The following is a 20,263-nucleotide window of genomic DNA, read 5'->3' as shown; positions in this document are numbered from 1 at the left end:
GTTACATTTATATAGTCTTACAGATACAACCAGCCCTTTGAGGGCAACCATAATGCCAATCTGGCCCAAGATGAAATTGATTTTAACACCGCTTGGCTACAGCCTGTGAGGAAAAGGCACATTTAAAATAAACATTTCTTAATGTATCTTTTATCATTTTGTTAATATATCTTTCAGGTCATTAGAAACATATTGGCTATAATATAGGAGGTGATAGAATGTTACAGAGAATATTTAAGAGATTGGAAGTTATGAGTTGATTTTGTAGCAAATTTTACACTCTAATATTTTAAAAATGTAGATTTATAATTCATGTCCCATGGAAATGTAAACTTCATTTAAATTTCCAGAGTGACGTGTATGTATTGTGCATTTTTCTGTCTCTGTTCTCTAGTACTGTTCAAAGACTAAGTTGGAAAGCTAATATCTTCTCTGTCGGCCCATCACCATTAATTAAAAGTGCACTAAATTTATTCAGTCTTGTCAAAAACAATCATAAAACTCCCTGATAACCAAGTCCATGGCAAGCTGAATATGCACACATGTACACGTGTGTGTGTGTGTGTGTGTGTGTGTGTGTGTGTGTGTGTGTGTTATTTGTATTTTGTTTTTTCTTTAAAAGTGGCTTGCTCTGTTTCCAAAATCTGGGGGGGGGGGAATCTTTTTGCTTCTATTCAAGTGTGAAATACATTCACTTGTAGCTGGATGCCAGGGAATAATAGCTTTTCCACATGATCAATCAACATGTACCCCAATCATTATTATTTTTTTCCTTAGTAGTACGCATTATTCCCAACACTGGAACAAAATCTGAAGTCCACACTTTCTAACATTTGTATCAGATGGAGGACTAGATTTGCAACAACAGTAATTTAGCTTCATTACAAGGAGAAATATGTTTTTTCTCACCCCATGTTAAACTTTTGATTTTTATGTTCATGCTTAGAAAATTAGACATTGGATAACTGATAGCTAAATCACACACTCCAGGAAGTGGGGGAAGAACAGTTTTGAAAAGAGTCACGTTTTATTTCCTTTAGTTGAAATATGAACATTATCTTAGAGAGCTTTGAGCTCCTGAAGGCATCTTGAGACCTATGGATCCTCTTTTTGTAGCTTTACAACCCCTCCTGCTATACTAGAGGCTGGGAAAGGAAATGCACAAGTTATCCCTTCACATGTTTCTCCTCGTTGTAACATACAGTATATCACAGAAGTGAGTACATCCCCTCACATTGCATAAATATTTTAGTATATCTTTTCATGTGACAACACTGAAGAAATGACACTTGGCTACAATGTAAAGCAGTGAGTATACAGCTTGTATAACAGTGTAAATATGCTGTCCCCTCAAAAAAAGCAACATACAGCCATTAATGTTTAAACTGCTGGCAACAAAAGTGCTGTACAACAAAAGTGTTGTAAACTCACTATTTTACATTGTGGCCAAGTGTCGTTTCTTCAGTGTTGTCACATGAAAAGAAAGAAATATGAGGGCTTGTACTCACTTCTGTGATATACCATATAAAGCAGTTTGTAGGTATGTAAAGGGAATATTTTAAAGAAAGCCTCATCCACCATTAGGAACTATACAGCATTTGATATTTGTTGCAATATCATCTCATACTGCAGTGGACCCTCGACTTACGAAGGTCCCTACTTACGAAAATTTCAAGGTACGAAAAGCTCTGGCTGCAAAATTTTGGTTTGACTTGTGGCCGGAGCTTCGACCTACGAAAGGCAGGGGGAAAGGGCAGGAAATTCAAAGCCGCCCTGCTGCCCTCTGCTTCCTGTCCCCATTGCCCTCTGCCTCTTGTCCATGGGGACAGGAGGCAGAGGGCAACAGAAGCGGGAAACAGAAGGCAGTGGGGGCAGCTTTGGAAGCCCGGGAAGCAACTTTCGGCTTCCCGGCCTTCAAAACCCCCTCCGCTGCCCTCTAGCCGCTCCACACTGCCTGCTGGCTTTCGGCTTCCTGGGCTTCAAAGCCCCCTCCGCTGCCCTCTGCCTCCCATCCCGGTTGCCCTCTGCCTCCTGTCCCAGTTGCCCTCTGCCTCCTGTCCCAGTTGCCCTCTGCCTCCTGTCCCAGTTGCCCTCTGCCTCCCGTCCCGGTTGCTCTCTGCCTCCCATCCCCGTTGCCCTCTGCCTCCTGTCCCGGTTGCCCTCTGCCTCCCATCCCCGTTGCCCTCTGCCTCCTGTCCCCATGCCTCCTGTCCCCATGGACAGGAGGCAGAGGGCAACGGGGACAGGAGACAGAGGGCAGCAGAGGGGGTTTGGAAGCCCGGGAAGCCAAAAGTCGTTCGTTTAGTCGTTTAGTCGTGTCCGACTCTTCGTGACCCCATGAACCAGAGCACGCCAGGCCCTCCTATCTTCCACTGCCTCCCGGAGTTGTGTCAGATTCACGTTGGTTGCTTCGGTGACACTGTCCAACCATCTCATCCTCTGTCGTCCTCTTCTCCTCTTGCCTTCACACTTTCCCAACATTAAGGTCTTTTCCAGGGAGTCCTCTCTTCTCATGAGATGGCCAAAGTATTGGAGCCTCAGCTTCAGGATCTGTCCTTCCAGTGAGCACTCAGGGTTGATTTCCTTTAGAATTGATAGGTTTGTTCTCCTTGCAGTCCAGGGAACTCTCAAGAGCCTCCTCCAGCACCACAATTCAAAGGCATCAATTCTTCGGCGGTCTGCTTTCTTCATGGATTGCTGCCTTGTTGCGGCAAAGGGGCTTGAGCAACTCAGAGAAGCTATGGGCTATGCCATGCAGGGCCACCCAAGGCGGACAGGTCATAGTGGAGAGTTCCGACTAAACGCAATCCACCTGGAGTAGGAACCGGCAATTCCACTCCAGTATCTTTGCCAAGAATGCCCCATGAGCAGAAACAAAAAGCCAAAAGTCAGCACGGATTAAATGCTGGAACAGATTAAATGGTTTTCAATGCATTCCTATGGGAAATGGCCCCTCGACCTACGGAATTTTTGACCTGAGGCCACCATTCCAATACAGATTAATTCCGTAAGTCGAGGGTCCACTGTACACTATTCTCTTCAGTAGAAGTATAAATGTTTATTACTGGTTTTGGGAAGAATATATGGCATGAAAAAATTAAAAGAATTTTAAATGGAGAATACAGAAAATGTAAAAAGTAGGAAACTGGCATTCTTAATGTATAGTACTGCCCAAATATGGTGCTAACAATTTTGTACTGAAACTGAGATTTTAAGTGACTGAGAATTTTATCTAATTAATTTTTTTACTAAGAAATTAACCTCATAATAAAAGGAAATAGCTTTTTCTTGTATCCTTGAATTGGTAAACCTAAGTTTTATGCTGTTTGAACAGAAGCTTATATTTTGCTAGAAGCAACATTCTTTTTTATATAGGAGAAGGATTATTTATGTATATGAACTAAAGAAACTCGTATTAGAAGGCTATGATTTATGCAATATACACTCATGTAATTTTTATATATGTTCCAAGTATATTTTATATTTTTTGCTCTTATTTAATCAGCTACGTGCTTGCTAAATAAACCTTTGAAAAAAGAAGGGGGTTTATTTTTTAACTACTAAGACAAAACACTAAAGGGTATCCAGGAATGAAGAATTAACTGAATATGAATAAGGTACATTATCTTCTGAGGCTACAAATATATTCCTTGTCAGATGTGCAAGGGACACAAATCTGTAAGTTTCTCATCAGGAGTCTGTACATCAGGAGCCCTATAGAGGACAATCAGAGCCCAACCTCCCCATGGAAGTTGACATAACTCAATAGTTAGCATAACTTCAAACTCTTTCAAACAATCCAAGTCAATATAACTAGAAGAAGAAGAAGAAACATAGAAAAAAAATGTGCCTCCAAGAATAGAGATATTCTTCTTCCAGCATTTTGTTTATGATGCCCTGTAACCTTTATTTCTTGTTTGGGTAAGCAATTTTCACCTTTTAATAATGCAAATTCAATTTTTTTGCCAAATTTCAATAAACATATTCTACTTTAACAAACCGTTATGATATTTTATATCTGATGTCAATTTTTCATTGGCTGCTATTTCCCAAACTTCATTGTACCATTCAGTTATTTGATAGCTTTGCCTCAATTTCCAGTTTTTCACAATTACTATTCTAGCTGCCATTATATTCATTATTAGCTCTTTTTTTGTCCACTCATGTTTTTGACCCTGTTTAAAAATAAAAAATAGTGCAATATTAGGGGAGATTTCTATTACTATTTATACAATTTTTCTCATTTCTCATTTTACTGTAGAGCAAGTAACCTTTTTGCTGTAACTGTATCTTTTGTAATATACTGTTTAACCTTTGGATCAGGTGTTAGAAACTTTGCACTGACTAATACAGAAATGAAAATCTAAATGTCAGTGTAAAATTCCTTCAACTAATTAGTGACAGGAATATTTCAAGCAGTTTTGAAAGCTACATTATGTTAAGATACCTACTCCCAGTAGTAATAGTAAAAGGGCTCAAAAATTCTCTAAAACCTCTCAGTAGCCTAAAGTACTATCTTTGGTCATTATGAGGCAGATTTCTTTAATCTTCCTAAACCAGCAGAGAGGAAGCTGAAGTCAGGCCTGGAGTAATGAGAACTGGAAGGAAGGGAGAGAAAGACTTGAGAGAAAGAAAGAAAAAAGGATAAAGTGGCTGGCTACCTGAGCCCATCAAGATTGAACTCAGGCTGTGAGCAGAGGCTTTGACTACAGTATTCTGAGTACTCTGAGTACTGAGTACTCTGAGCCAAGAGGTTAAGAGACAGACAAGATGGAATTGGACAAGGATGGAATCATGAGACAGCTGTTCTTCTGCCGCCACCATCCTTCGCTATTTGAAGTGGGGTAGTTGCCTTTCAAACAACATGACTCTCTAGCCCCTGAGCGTATCATTCTTAAAATTTGCACATTTCTTTCCTGGGGACGTCTAGACTTGACTATTATGCTGGATGGAATAGCTGAAACAGTAAAGGGGGAACATTTCAGTTTGCAGCATTCTGTTGCCAGTCCCACTTGTTCTGATCGATTATTGCAGTGAAGTGCTGGATCAAAGAAACAGTCTGTCTAGCCAAGTCTCTTGTTTCTCACAGCCCTGCTTTAAATGCTCCAGAACTCCCCCAGGTCAATTTAGCCAATATTTAAGCAGCTGATAAATGACTGTCTGGTTGCCTAAGATGAGCGTTGACTTCTTGTATTATTCTTTTATCGTCTCTCCTCCCATAATAGCCCTTTTCTAAAGGTCGGATTCAATTTCTACTTTCACAAGTGTTGTAAATCATAAGAGATTCCAAGGAAGTCAGTGTACAGTGTGAAATAAATATGAGCCATAAATTGATGTATTTGACTTAGAAGATGGATGCTTCCTTTTCACTAAAACTTTTGTCAGGTGTTTTAAGAGAGTGACTGAAAAAATAGTAAGACAACGCGGTCACCTAATTGGGTTGCCATCTGATTTTCTACCCGAAGTGGGAGAGCCGATAATTTGATATAGTAAGTTAATTCAATCATATACTGGGAGCTTTCAATTAGAAGTATTAAAATGCGGCTCTGGTTAAGAGCTTTTCTGGCTACATTTTAACACATTTCAAGTGAATCCTTCCAATTGCTTCATAATAAGAAATGTAATGAAATGAAGAAATTTTATCACTTCTGAGATATTTTGAAGTACCCACTTGGAAGCTTAACTCTTTCGGGATCGCCTTGTAAACCTAACCATAGCCTTTGAGCCCAGCTTATCTGTTTACAGGGCTGGCGTCAGGTTTGGCAGGCATCCGTCAGCCCTCTTCTCAGAGCCTCGCCTAGTGGGACTCTATTCCCACCCCCAGCCTAAAGTGAAAGGATACTGAAAATAGTGAAGCTTCAGCTCTGTCAAGTGAACCACTGGGTGGAGCAACTACATCCATCACCACTACATCATATCTAATTAATCATTATGTGCCGTCAAGTAAGAGTGGAACTCTGGGCACTCTGGGAGTGTGCAGCTTGCCCAAAACCAAAAAGTCTGGATTTTCTCTTAGGATGCACAGTGGGCACCCTCCAATTCTCTAATTGTCTGATTCCTTAACTCTACCTGATGACCCGTTTCTGGGTCCTGACACCAGTGTAACATGCATATTGCAAATGAAAGATTTACATTTCTAACCATCCATTTTCAGTAGAGTATTTGCAATGGGTTTTGGGTGGGGAGATCTCCATGGGCTGTTGTGGTAGTGGAGAGAGTTGGACTCTTACCAGCAGGTTTTTAGTTTGTTGTTTGCCTGTCGGCTTAAAAGAATAAAGGCATATTTTAAGAATTTCTCAGGATTCAAAAAAAGCTTAATTAGCACTGAATTGATGTTCTGGAAGTGTACCAAAATATAGGAGCCATTGTCAACAGAGATAGGACTAGAATACTCCCAGCTTTCAGACAACAGAATTTGTTATGTTCTGTGACAGGGAGCATACAACAAATAAAATTGTGGTCTATGTTGAACCAGCTGCCTGCTTATCAGTTTGCAAAGGAATTGCTTCATTTCCATACGGTGCCTAGAGAACTGTTCAAGAGCAGCCTGAACAGGAGCAGAAGGCTTGCTGTTCTTCAAGACAATTTTTGATCACCCGAAGCAATGACAATAGTCCACAAGGGTTTGCCAATTGTTCAGAGGAACTGCACTGGCCAGAATTTCAAAGAATGGCCTTGTCTCACATTGTGTTCCATTTAAAAACAACTGCTTTAGTGCAGGTTCTTATCCAGCATTTCAGGCTGCTTAGTAAGATTAGCCTTTGAAGTTAATTGCAAAGCCCTATGATTGCTTTGGAGAAATACATTAGTTCATATATTAAAAGTGAAGAGACAATCTTTAAAATTGTCAGTAACATGAATTAAAAAAAAGCTGAGGTAAATTGAAGAGCTTGGTTCTTTCTTTCTTTCTTTCTTTCTTTCTTTCTTTCTTTCTTTCTTTCTTTCTTTCTTTCTTTCTTTCTTTCTTTCTTTCTTTCTTTCAGTGGGTTACTTTTGCTGAAAACATGGAGAAACAAAGGCATTTCTTTTATAAGAGAATGAGAGCCAAGGTGCAGCATATTACTTTTGTCTACAGACATATGTGGTTGAGAGCAACATGAAACAATTCTTGAGATATGCATTCTCAACAGTAACTTTCACACCAAATTTCATGGAAGGAACTCTGCCACCATGAAAAAAGGCATAGTTCTGTGCATAAAATAGTTTATTATGTGAACATTACATGAGAAAAACCACGCATAATCAAACTGAAGGCCTATCCAGTCTGCCATTTTGTTTGCACAGTGGTCTAGCAGTTTCATATAAGGATCCGCCAGGAGGACAGGAGTGCATCTGTACGAGTACCTCACATACCTAAAAAATGAATATGCAGAGAAGTAGGCTCCATCTGATACTGGAGTTCATAAGCAGCAATCCTGACTTGATAGCCCTAACCTCTGTGAATCTGTCTAATCCCCTTTGGCAATGGTAGGTAATACCATTATTAAACCGCTTAAAAATCAGAAACATGAGGCAGCTTTTAACTTTGCATGGACACCATAAAGCTGTGAGTGGTACAGAAAAATGCAAGTTCAAAAAATCCGAGCCAGATGTTTGTGCCAGGACCTTTCTCAAAAGCAAGTTGCAAAACAGGAAATACAGACTCAGATTTTACTTCTGGTGGCATGGATTAGAATATCTCTTTCAACCTTGTTGAACAAAAGGTTTTTAATCATTCAGCATCCTTCCCTCTATCACCTTGTGTCAAAATATAAGGTTCTTTTTGCGCTTGGAACAGAGGCACACAGAGATGTGACAAACCTCACATCAGAGGAAAATTGGGATAACATTTTGTCTCCACGCTAGGTGAGCCAATTGCAACCCAATTGAAAGGATTACCTAGCAGTTGGAGGAAGGTGTTGTCTGCAGTTTACAGTCCTGCTTGAGTAAAGTTAAATATTTGTGTGTGTAGATGGTATTCTCTTGGGCTGTTCAGAGTATCTTATATGTTACAACAGAAAGAAAAAAGAAAAAAAAAAGAGAGAGAAAAAGTACAAGGACCACAAGTTTCCCTCTCTCTTTTTCAATTCTGTTCCCCTTTGCGCAGCATGCAATGACAAAGGCATAGCTATGTTTTCCTTTAAAAACAAAGTAAAAAGTCTAGCAATGAAGAAACAGCATGGTGTCTTGCAGAGAATTTGGCATTCCTCTTCTGGCCATCATTCCCTGCTATGAATGCCCAGATATAACATCATTCTAAAACTTGGCACAAAAAAAAGTGGCTGCTGCTGATTCCAGTAGTTTCACTAAAACAGTTTTAATAACGAAAAAGAAAAAAAGAAGTGCCACATTGCTGATTGCAAGCCTGTAAATGTGACCTCCACCCTCAGTCCATCTTTAAAGGATTGTCCTCCTAAAATATTTCAAAATTTGTATTGCCCACAATTCGGTGTCTGCAAATGGGGCAGTGCATTGGGGAAACATGTTGACCAGCAATACCTGACACACCACAAAGTGATATAAATATCCTGAAACATATATTTGTGTTTCAAATATTTCTCCAAAGTTGTGAAGGAGTTAGAAAACTATACTTCTTGCTGTGTTTCTCCTTAGCCCACCTTGGGAATGCATACTGGGGGAATCAATGTGGCAATCCAAGCTAAGAGCCTATGGACACATGTGAATCTGACTGCCATTTCCCCCCCCCCAGGTGAAGGGGGTTTAGCACAACTGATTTGGAGTGATAAGGTAGAGGCCAGGTGTGCTCAACTGTACCTTGCTTGCTCTGTCTCTCCTTCAATCCTCCTGTTCCCTAAGCTCTGCTTTTGCAAAGTAAATTAAGAGCAGACTGGTTGCTTGGCTGTCTTTCATCTCATTCTGGCCAAAAGAGGCAAGGATGCTCTAGATTGTTCCGTTAAGAGCCAAAGTGTGAAAGTGTAAAATGAAGAATTGAGGAGTAGCTTTACTGGGCTCCTTCACCATCAAGCCACACTAGTGAGGTTCTTAAAGTACACACCCATCAATGCTGTTGGGCTGATGGGACTTGGTAGAAGATAGGGACCTGTGCTTGGGTTCTTCATCCAACCACCACATGAAATGGAATAAATTAAAGAGATGTTCTTGGCCACTGTTTCAATAGGCTCCACATACTCTTTAGAGTCAATGAGCATATGTTGAAGTGCTCTTAGTGGGGAATATATCTTTCTAGGCTAGCAAGGTAAAAAAAAGTGGTAGTTGAGGTTGTTCACTGATTTCTTCAGAAGGTTTAGATGCCTACTGTTTTGGTTTTGGGTTGTTTAATAAATGCCCCACCACTGACCTCAAGGAAATGTATATGGTTCTCCTCCTCTCCACAGTTACCTTTATAACAATGCTGTGAGGTGGGTCCAGCCAAGAGAGTGTGAAGGAGTCAGGGTCACCCAGTGAGTTGCATGGTTGAGTAGAGATTTGAACCTGGTCTCCTAAGACTTAGTCCAGTATTCTGTACAGTAGACTACAAAGTCCAAAATAGAATGAGCTAGATCAGAAATCTATTATCTCTGATTTCATGTTGCTTTATTTTTCTCTTTGTTTATATAGGGGGTACATGCCAGAGCCCAGCTCTTCCAGCCCTGGTACGTCCTCCGGCCCCACCCTTACAGCCTTCGCTGGATATCAAACCCTTTCTTCCATTCCCTCTGGACACTGCAGCAGCTGTCAATCTCTTCCCCAACTTCAATGCAGTAAGTACCATACTGGAAAGTTAATTTCCCTGCCCAATATGCATCTCACTTTGAACAAAACAAATAATCAGTGCACATACCGAATGCTTTCACATCCATACCCATTGCCATACCCACACACAAACATTTATTTATGCTCAATATGGGCCCACCAAGATTTAACTGTTGGAGGCAAATTTCATGAAAATTACACAGCAAACAATCCCATACCTCACAAGGGTGATTTATTCTTCATTTTTTGTACATCAGAATAGTAATTGAAATTATCACGAATAATGAAGGAACATGCCCATTACACCATTTGCAAATAGTCAAATTTGAATTAATATTTAGCAATGTTTGTTCTTGAGTTCAAAGTAATTGCTCAAAGTAAGTATTTAATTTATTCTTACTGACAAATAATTAACTGATTAATCTCTGTGATAGTATGCAAACGTATTATTTAAAAACACTCTCTGTAAAAGAACATGGTCTAGTTCACACAGACCCCCATGCAACATTTTAATTGGTTGTTTTATTGGTTTGTTACATTTTTAAATTATATTTTTGGGTGGTGTATAGCCAAACTAACAACATTGAGTACAAATAACAAAGCAATGGCAATGAAAGTGCAAAAAAGAAAACTACCATCAGCAATAGAGACAGTGTAGCAGGTGATGAAAATTTAAGGTTGGCCATTAATACAGTTCCCAAAATGCTTGAAGGTCAAAGCATATTCATTTAGAACTACATTACCTGAGTACCATAATGTGAGTGCCAGGTGAGGATCTCTGTGGAGAACATTCCACAGAAAAGCCATGAGAAGGGGTTAACCACGGTTCCCTTTGCATCCATGCAGTTCACCCAACAGCTGTACTTCCTATTTCAGCTAATATGATAGTGTCCTGCACCCTCCTGAAGACAGTGGACTCTAGACGTGTACTAGTGGAGGCTTATACGTATGTACCATAGAGGACTCTCAGCTTGTCATTAGAAGGTGACATGCATCCTTCAAACCTCTCCTTTTCCCACAACATGCAAACAAAGCTGGTTGTTTACCTCCCAAGGAGTAAATAAAATGATACAGTGTTGCAACTTGAAGAGTTGAACAGGTTTTTTTTTTGCTTTTGTTTTTTTTTTTTTTAAATAATGACTCCATTGTGTCCAAATGCAGAGCAGCCATCACATTCAGTTTGTCCCTCTGACTGGGCCAAATTTCTCACATGCTTGAAGGAATTTTGTACGTGTGTTGGCTCTATTTGTACATACAGAGCCCATTCCATTGTTTTCTAAATGTGCAAAGTGCAGGGTTTGTTCACCTGCTCCCACACATTTTGCTATACATGCTTGACTCATTTGGAGAGAGAGGTGTAACCCCCCTTCCTTAAAACATTGCCCGGCATCTTCATTCATTTGAATCAGTCTTCTCTGTTTGCAGCTTGTTAGTGAATCCAGAACTCGAAATAAAAGTTAGAAGGGATGTCTTCCTATTTATTATTTGTAATACCAGTGGTGTAACTTTCTGACATGCCATACCAAAATTTGAACTCTGTTTGTTAGTGCAACCTATATGTTATTAATGAATACAGGGTACACATTGTTTTTTAAAACATGTTGATTAATGGCATTTTGTAAAAACATACATTGATTGAGAAATATATTGTGCATTTCTAGATATTCTTTCCAATTTTACAGACACGTCAAAGCCACTAAAAATTAGTGTTGTACATATGAACAAGTTGTGTAGCCACAATGTTATATGAGTCCAATCCTATCACAAGTTACAAAATGGCATTTCTTAAAAGAGAAATGGGCAAGGTGCAGCCTGTATTCTTCATCTGTTGCTTTTGAACAGTCTGCATTGCCTAATGATGAAACAAGAAGTTGGCCATTCTCTGTGCTAACCTACAAAATGCAGTATATTGTATTTCACTGCCTATGTTGATGTTAAGTTTGTCCTACGTAAGAGAAAGTCTGTGTAAGCAAAAATCTAGCATGACATTACATACATGATTTGGTAATGTACTGGCAAAATCCTCTTGTGTAAATATATGCCAGCAGAAGCCAATGATACTGTATCATCATCAGGTGCTGATGAAATCAAAACCTTCGTATCCCCTCCCTTTAGATTCCAAAGCTTCCTGGGGCTCCCTTTTGCCCACCTCAGGATGGGGAAAACCTTTACTACTTAAAAATAGCCACCAGATTGCTGTCTCCAGGAGAAGGACCTCCAGGTGCAACTCAGTGGCAATATTTGGCTATTAAATTGTCCCTCATCCCTGTCTTGAGGCTCCTCTTCCCCAGGACAAAAGGGAAGCCTAGGGAACATCACAACCTGCAAGGGGGTGGGGACAGGAAACTTTAATTTAAATTATGTTTTACTTGCATTGATGGTGACATTCTTGGCTTCCATGGTGTAAATTTATGCCAATATAATTTTGGTCTACACTTTTTTTAAAAAAAGCAACGTAATAGATGCATAGGGTCTTGTCAGGGCTTAGGTATGTGAGATGGGGAGATTTAATCATTTATTGTTTTCTTAACTTTTCATACTTTCCAGTCAGAGTGGTTTCAGCATCTCTGGTGTTAGCTCTGACTGATAAACCAATGAAAGTTACCCCTCATAGCCATTGGTTGTGGGAGAAGTGCTTTGATGTTGTTGGGACCACAGTGGGAAGGTTTAAAACAAAACAAAACAAAACCCAACCTCACTAAGTTTCTATACCATCTTCTCCCATGCACCTGTTATTAATTGTTAAGAAATAATGAGGCAGCAAATGACACAGTTAGTATTATTCCCATCTGTTAAGGATCTGCTTGTCCCCCGTGCTCTCAGATGTGGTTGAAAACATGTTTGTTTGTATGAGCTTTTGGGATTAGGCTACTGTTTCATTTGTGTTTTGCTTTTTGTTTGCAGCGCTCTATATTATTAGACATTTACAATTTGTGATTTTAGATATTTCTCATTTGTGGTTTTAAGTGTGTTTTTTTATGTAGACTGCTGTCCAGGGCTCTTATGAGGAAAAGTAGCTTATAAATCAAATTAATAATAACAGTAACATTTAATTTGGCTCTTGGTGACTGATCAGTCATGCACATTTTAGGTACAACTATCAAATATAGTTTTTATTCTCTCTTCTGTGTGCTATTGTCTGCCTTTCAGAATTCTATTAGCTCTCCCATTCCACAAATCAAACGTTATGCATTCAAACTTACGACCTCTCTCGTTCCTTTAATGGGCATCAGGTTTCTTTCTTTTACATCACAGCCATTAATTGATTCAAATAATTGTACTATTGAAAAAGCAGATACCGTGGTACCTCGACTTGAGAATGTCCCTACATACGAATGATTCGAGTTAAGAACGGCTCCATTCGCAAAAGTTGCTTCGACTTCAGAACGGAGCCGCGACTTAAGGGGGGGGGAACACCTTTCCTGCCCTTTTTTGACCTAAGTTCACCTTAGGTCAAAAGAAGAGAAAATTAAAAAATCGCCCCCTAGTGGTAGATATGGATTAACTGGCTTTGCATTAGTTCCTATGGGAACTAATGCTTCGATTTAAGAACAGCGCCTCGATTTAAGAACAAAAAACAGCAGATACGGATTAAATGGTTTTCAGTGCATTCCTATGGGAAATGATGCTTTGATTTAAGAACGTTTCGACTTAGGAATGCAGTCCCAATATGGATTAAGTTCTTAAGTCGAGGTACCACTGTAGGCATTTTTAGCATATGTTTTGGATTTCATGGGAAATAATCTACCCTGGATTAATTTAACTTAATCTGATTTGTTTTGTTTTGGAGATAGATTTCAGTAATTTAGATAGCTCTTGTGAAGTCTGGACTAAAATCCAGCATAGATTCACCACCCAAAATGCAAAACTGGAGTCAATGACATCTACTGGTTTGGGGTGAAGACAATTTGATGTGTATGGCATCTAGCACAATGGGGCAACAAAGCTGATTCACAGCTGTAAGGCTGGAAATAAGCATTGGTAGTAGAAATAAGACTTTTTTCCTCTCAATTTAAAAGAGGTGTGTGAATAATTGACTAGACATTTTGGACTAAAATACTCATCAGCTTATCCAGTATGGACTAATAGTAAGGTGAGCTGTAGTCTCAGGCATCTATGTAGTCAATGGTTTCCGGTCCCTAAAGCAAAGCAAGCTATAGTGTGACAATTAGAGCATAGATACTGTGTTAATGACTTTGAAGAATGTGACCGTCCAGAGACTGGTAGCTGGGCTAGAAGACTATTGCTTTGGAGGAGATTACAGACAGTGTTTCTACCATCATGCTCAAATTATCCTCTATCGAATGAGAGATCATAGGGCTGGTAAAAGAACTCTATGGGGAATTGTGTCCGCTGTGAGATTCCTCACATAGCAGCTACTGAGGTGCATTTTAATGACTGTGTCATCCAGTTGCATTAAGTACGGCTTTATGAAGCATTACATAAAAACAGCATGCTAATTAGCAGTCTGGTTAGTAGAACATTTGTAGGTGCTATATATTTAATTGTATAGTGTATACATACCCCCGAAGTCATATGTAGAAAGAAATGTTTTAACAACATAGTCATTTAAGCTAAAAACAGCACACTGCTGTGAAAGCCCTAGAGAAATTTTAAGTTCATGGGTTCAGTAAAAGTTTACGTAGTAAAAGGAAGGAAGATTTTATTGATTCTATCTCAGAAGAGGTCTAATAAAGCACTCACGCAACTACTCCAGGATTTTATTTCTTAACTTTCCTGACTTTCATTGTAATCCAGATAAATATATGTATGACAGTGCAGGGAAAGATTCATTTCTCAAGTATATTCGCAAGCTGCTTCAACAGCAAACATTCTGTTCTAATTTGCCTGCAAAACCAAATACTTACATAAGATGCAAATATTTTCTTAGTCATAGCAGTAGAGTTTCTGCATTTGTATGAGATGAGCAAGATGTTATCAGATCCATCAATCATCAGAAAAGGAAATTGATTGCTGAATATGTATCATTTCATCTGACTCGTATTTGGCTACATAATGACCAGAATGTACACTATACTTAATCACAATATTTTCATTGCTTAGTCTCAGCTGGCTGGATAGCTCAGTGTTGAGGTTTGGAGTTTGATTTCCCACTGTGTCTCCAGGTAGAAAAGCCAGCCTGTCCCAGGATGCCCCCAGAAGAAGGGAATGGCAAACCTTTACTTGGAAAACCCTGAAAAATATTAAGCTGGCTGGATAGCTCCGTGAATAAGGAAGGCATCTGGCTGCAGAGTCGTAGGTTGGGAGTTCAATTCCCCACTGTGCATCCCACAAGAGCCAACCTTTGAGGTCTTGTGCAACGTGCACAGTTCCAGGATCCTTCAGAAGAAGATAATAGTAAAGCACTTCTGGATACTGTCAACTTAGAAAACCCTGAAAAGGGTCACTGTAAGTCAGTATTGACTTGATGACACATTATTATTATTAGTCTCAGACAAAGAGAGATAAAAAGAAAAGGTAATACCTGGTTAAGAAATTGGGTTGCTAGCAGTGATACTTGGTGTACAAGAGCTAAATCCTGTTGTTAGTCTCAGTGGAGTACATCCACTGAATCAGTGGGATTTACAGGCATACCTCGGTTTATGAAATTAATGCATCCTCCCGGACGTTATGTGATGTGGAAATTTTGTAAACCAATACATGGATTGCGCTAGGAACGGGGGCGTCGCTAGAAACCAGCACAATGCATCCTGGGGAAACCCTTTCGTATGTGTGTGGGGGGAGGAAAACAAAATGTAAACTGGGGCATTCTTTTCTATGGATTTCTGTTCGTAAACCAAAAATTACATAAACCGAGGTTTTAGTAAACTGAGGTACCACTGTACATAAATTGGATAAATGCAGTTTGTTTAACAGGTCTGCTCAAATAGGGACCACCAGCTGAATTTTGGTTCAAGTGAACTCCCAGTGCAAGACGTTACATTAAAAGATATTTTCAGTTGCAGAACTGGATGTACTATTGATGTTTGGAAAGTCATGGCACAGTAATGGTAAAATCAGTTTTGAAGATCTGCATGATCTGAGCTCTCTTGTAAAACAAGCTGAAGAAGGTTGCTTCTTTTTTTAAAAAATCAGTAGAAGAGTGCCATGGCAGGGGAGTTCTCTCTTGTACAGTACTGTTTGCTTTACTGTAGGACCTGTTACAGAGCAATGTCAGTGAATAAAGCAACAAAGGTGATTTTGGTAACAGGGAAGTAGTCCTGAAACTCTAGTTTAAGTGAGTTTGTCTCTTTTCTGACATAACTTAGTAGAAAGCATAACATGGAATTATTCTTTGCCCCCTCCCCCAACAAGCAGGACACAGTATATTTTAAAACAGAAAGGGAATGACATTCTATGAAAATACTGGGGTTCCAAAACAGGAATGTCCATGACAAGATGCAATGTGAAGACTCCAATTCACCATAAATTGGCATTTAGTTTTTATGAGTGTATGTGGTAACAGAAAGCCATTGTTAATTATTGTTAATGCTGCATGGAAGGTTTATTTATTTATTTATTTATTTATTTATTTATTTTATTTCTATCCCGCCTATCTGATCTTATTAGATCACTCTAGGCGGCTTACAATAAAAACAACAATGTAATTTTAAGACATTACAGCAGAAACGTAAATAAAAATAAAGAACAGAATAAGAAAAAGATCGTCAAGGGCTTTCTGTTGGGAAGGCCTGCCTATACATCAATGTTTTTAGTTGTTTCTTAAAAATACCCAGCGAGGGAGCCGCGCGAATCTCAGGGAGCAAGTTGTTCCAAAGGCGAGGAGCCACCGCCGAGAAGGCCCGGTTTCTGGTCTTTTCCTTTCGGGCCTCTCTCGGCGTTAGGCTCCTCAGCCTTATCTCCTGGCTCGCGCGAGTGACATGGGTAGATCTTGGTGGGAGAAGGCGTTCCGCCAAGTATCGAGGTCCTAAACCGTTTAGGGCTTTATAAGTAAGCGTTAACACTTTGAAATCAATGCGGAATCGGATGGGCAGCCAATGCAGTGCGGCCAGGGTGGGGGAGATATGTTGGTATCTTCTCAGCCCACTGAGTAGTCTGGCCGCCGCATTCTGCACCACCTGTAGTTTCCGCAGCAATCTCAAAGGTAGCCCCACGTAGAGCGCATTACAGTGGTCTAATCTCGAGACTACAAGCGCATGCACCAGAGTGGTGAGAGACCCCACATCAAGGTAGGGCCGCAGCTGGGCTATCCGCCTGAGATGGAAGAAAGCGGAACGGACCACGGACGCCACCTGGGTCTCCATGGTGAGCGCCGGGTCAAGATGGACATCCAAGCTACGGACCCCATCCCTGGCGGGCAGGGTCACCCCCCAAAAAATGAGGGAGTTTCCCATATCCCCAGGTGTGGGGGCGCCCACCCTCAGTACCTCCGTCTTGTCCGGGTTCAGCCTCAGCCCGTTCTCCTGCATCCATTCCTGTACAGCCTCCAGGCAACGCTGAAGGGACAGAACGGCATCTCCTGCAGTTGGAAAAAAGGAGATGTAGAGCTGTGTGTCATCCGCATATTGATGGCACTGCGCTCCACACCTCCTGATGACCCCTCCCAGCGGCCTCATGTAGATGTTAAACAGCATTGGGGAGATGATCGACCCCTGTGGGACCCCACAATTGAGGCACCACGGGGCCGAAACATTCTCCCCAAGCTGTACTCTCTGGGGACGGTCCTCCAAGAAGGAACGGAGCCAAGCAAGAGCCCGGCCACCTATCCCCAACTCGGCGAGCCTCCCCAGGAGGATACCGTGGTCAATGATATCAAAGGCCGCTGAGATATCGAGGAGGACCAACAGAGACACTTTGCCCCTGTCGGCCTCCCTCAATAAGTCATCACACAGGGCGACCAAAGCCGTTTCTGTCCCATGGCGCGGCCTGAAGCCCGACTGGAATGGATCCAGGGCATCTGTTTCATCCAGGAACGCCTGGAGCTGATCGGCCACCACCCTCTCGACTACCTTGCTTAAGAAAGAAACATTGGCGACGGGCCTATATTTGCCAAATTCGTCCGCCGCCAAACTGGGTTTCTTTCTTATGGGCCTAATGAGTGTTTCCTTGAGGGCAGAGGGAAATCTACCCTCAAGGAAAGACCCATTAATTATTACAGTAGCCCATTCCGTTGTTGAGGGCCTGGCTGCCTTGATTAGCCAGGCCGGGCAGGGGTCCAAAGAGGAGGTGGTGGCACGACAGCGATCAAGCGTCCTGGCCACAGTGTCGGGCGATACGGGCTGAAAAGAGTCAAAAGACACCGGGCAAGACGGAGCGCTGGACATCTCAACTCGACTCACTGTATTCAAAAAAGGAGCGAGATCTGAGTGCTTTGTAAGAAAAAAGGTAGCTGATAAATCTATGAAATGGTATAAAAAGAATAGCAGTGGTAGCTTGAAATCAGGGTTCTTTGGGCCCAGATTCGAGGGGACTGCATTCATTCTGAGAAAGAAAAAAAAAGATGCCTAAAATATATATTAGTCTGCATCTGAAGAATACATGAAAGATTCAGATTTCTCCTACTGTTTTGAATACATCAAAAGGTTGGGGGAAAATCTTTACAAGATGAAGATCTTTGTGCCATGACTATATTTTTAAGGGCTGCTGCAAAAAAAGAGGGGGGGTAAGGATCATGCATACCTTAACAGGCAAGGTAGGTGGGAAGTGATGACCTTGCCTTGGTGCCATTCAGGCACCAAGGCAGCTCTGCTTCCACTGTACATGCATCCAACTGACTAGCATGTAGCATATGTGTATTATTTTTCCTCTTCAGGGGGAGCCTTTGACAGTGGCTGGATAGGACAGAAGCTGTAAATGTTAGTCATTGTGTTTACACCTAAGTAGCAATTTTCAAGTTGACACTACGGTTAACAAGGCATGACCTAATGCAAAAGTGAGAAACCTCTTTCAGCTCAAGGTCTAAACTCAATTTTGGATATACTGTATTATTGGGGGCCTCATTTCAGGAGTTGGTGGAGCCAAAGGCAAAAAGGTCAAGACAAAAATGCCAACATGTTTTTAGCCTGAAGCTCATACAAGCAATAATGAACCATTAGCAAATATATTCCAACCTTTAAGAATGGAGTAGGAACCATACAGCAGCTGGGAAACTGCAAAATGAGGGTATTGCGGGAAAGGAGACACGATCATCTAGGCAACCTTGGTGGCCTAAATTGTGACACACACCCTTCCCCAGGAAGGCCATATTATGCCCCACAGCCTGACATTCCTGGTCTCTCGCTCAAAAGGCTTCCAGAACATTGGCTGAAAAGAACAATTGGTTTGGAATACAAACCTCTCCTGAGAGAGAATGACAGTAATAACCATACATGACTCTTTCCCATAAGTTAGGGTTTATATCTAGCGTTTTTCTAGTGATCTCTTTCTACCACCTATTTGTGCTAGAAGGCATGACGCAATGTGAAGTGAGATTAACTAACCTGCTCTCTGTATGTTGCAGCATCCTATGCAATAATCAGGTAATCCTCTTCTGTGCACTGAATGTCCCTTGGGCACTCATACTGCATGCGAAACATTCTCGTAGAGTTAATTAAATGAAGTGCTCCTCAGATTTGTCAAGACCTGGCGAGTGAAAATGCTTAAAAATAAATTTTAATAAAGCATTTAAGTAATGGTTTAATCAGCTGACGTTTACAGCTTTTGTTTTAATATTGCCTGGCTGAAAAAGAGCAATGGTAATTTTCTTCTGTAAAATCTTTACTGGATGGCCTAATAAGCATCACTCTTTAAAAAAATCTGCAGTTTAAATATGGATGGTAGTTATTAACCTGTTGTTAAAATGCAGCCATTAGTCAAAAGTAGTCACTTAAAGAAATGACTTAATTACCATAGGCAGAAACGGTGAAAGAGAAAAGATTGGGGGGGAAAGCCACAATATAGCTGTTGATGAGAAACACATTCATGGTTTATTAAAAAGAAGAAAATCTTGTTTAGGTTTTGCAGTTTAATATGTATAAATAATTGTCTGCTAACTTTAAACATCCAGAGACTGCAGAAATGGCGTAGTTGCTTAGCATTGTGGATAGCATGATAATAACTTTTAAAAGCAGTATACTGTCTCTGTGTGTGTGTGTGTGTGTGTGGGTGTGTGTGTGTCTGTGTGTCTGTGTGTCTGTGTGTGTGTGTGCATGTGATTTTTTTCCCTAAGGGAGCTCCAGAGTAAGTGGGGAGTTGCCCAAAAATGAACTTCAGGTAAATCCATAGGCTATTTGCATTAGTGAGGCTTGATGATTTAAAATCTGTCATTTATTTTATCTAATTGTATTCTGCCTTCCTCTGGTGAGCTGAAGGCAGCTCTTCCCCCCCCCCTTTTTTTACTCTCAACAACTCTCTGAGGTAGATCAAGGTGACCAAGTGGGAGAGGTCACCCAGAGAATTTCATGGCCAAACAAGAATTTAAATCCAGGTCTCATCAGTCCTGTTTCAGAACATGAACCACTACACCACATTTGCAGTGTTTGTACCATATCTGGAAGTAAGCAAACTCTACTCTCTGAGTGCTTTGTAAGAAAAAAGGTAGCTGATAAATCTATGAAATGGTATAAAAAGA

General features: G+C 40.7%; 1 protein-coding gene across 16 annotated transcripts in view; it reads left to right on the top strand.

The window, feature by feature from the left end:
* Positions 1–20,263, top strand: part of ZNF385D (zinc finger protein 385D) — a 528,097-nt gene that overhangs the window by 334,215 nt on the left and 173,619 nt on the right. For all 16 annotated transcript variants that reach the window (XM_078377266.1, XM_078377271.1, XM_073003387.2 and 13 more), the window contains one exon: positions 9,559–9,701. In XM_078377266.1, coding sequence (XP_078233392.1) covers positions 9,559–9,701 — 143 coding nt within the window. The remainder of the gene's footprint in view (positions 1–9,558; positions 9,702–20,263) is intronic.

The sequence above is a fragment of the Pogona vitticeps genome, chromosome 6, assembly GCF_051106095.1.
Source record: "Pogona vitticeps strain Pit_001003342236 chromosome 6, PviZW2.1, whole genome shotgun sequence".
In the NCBI taxonomy this organism is placed as follows: Eukaryota; Metazoa; Chordata; class Lepidosauria; order Squamata; family Agamidae; genus Pogona; species Pogona vitticeps.
This window is presented reverse-complemented; position numbering and strand designations above follow the sequence as displayed.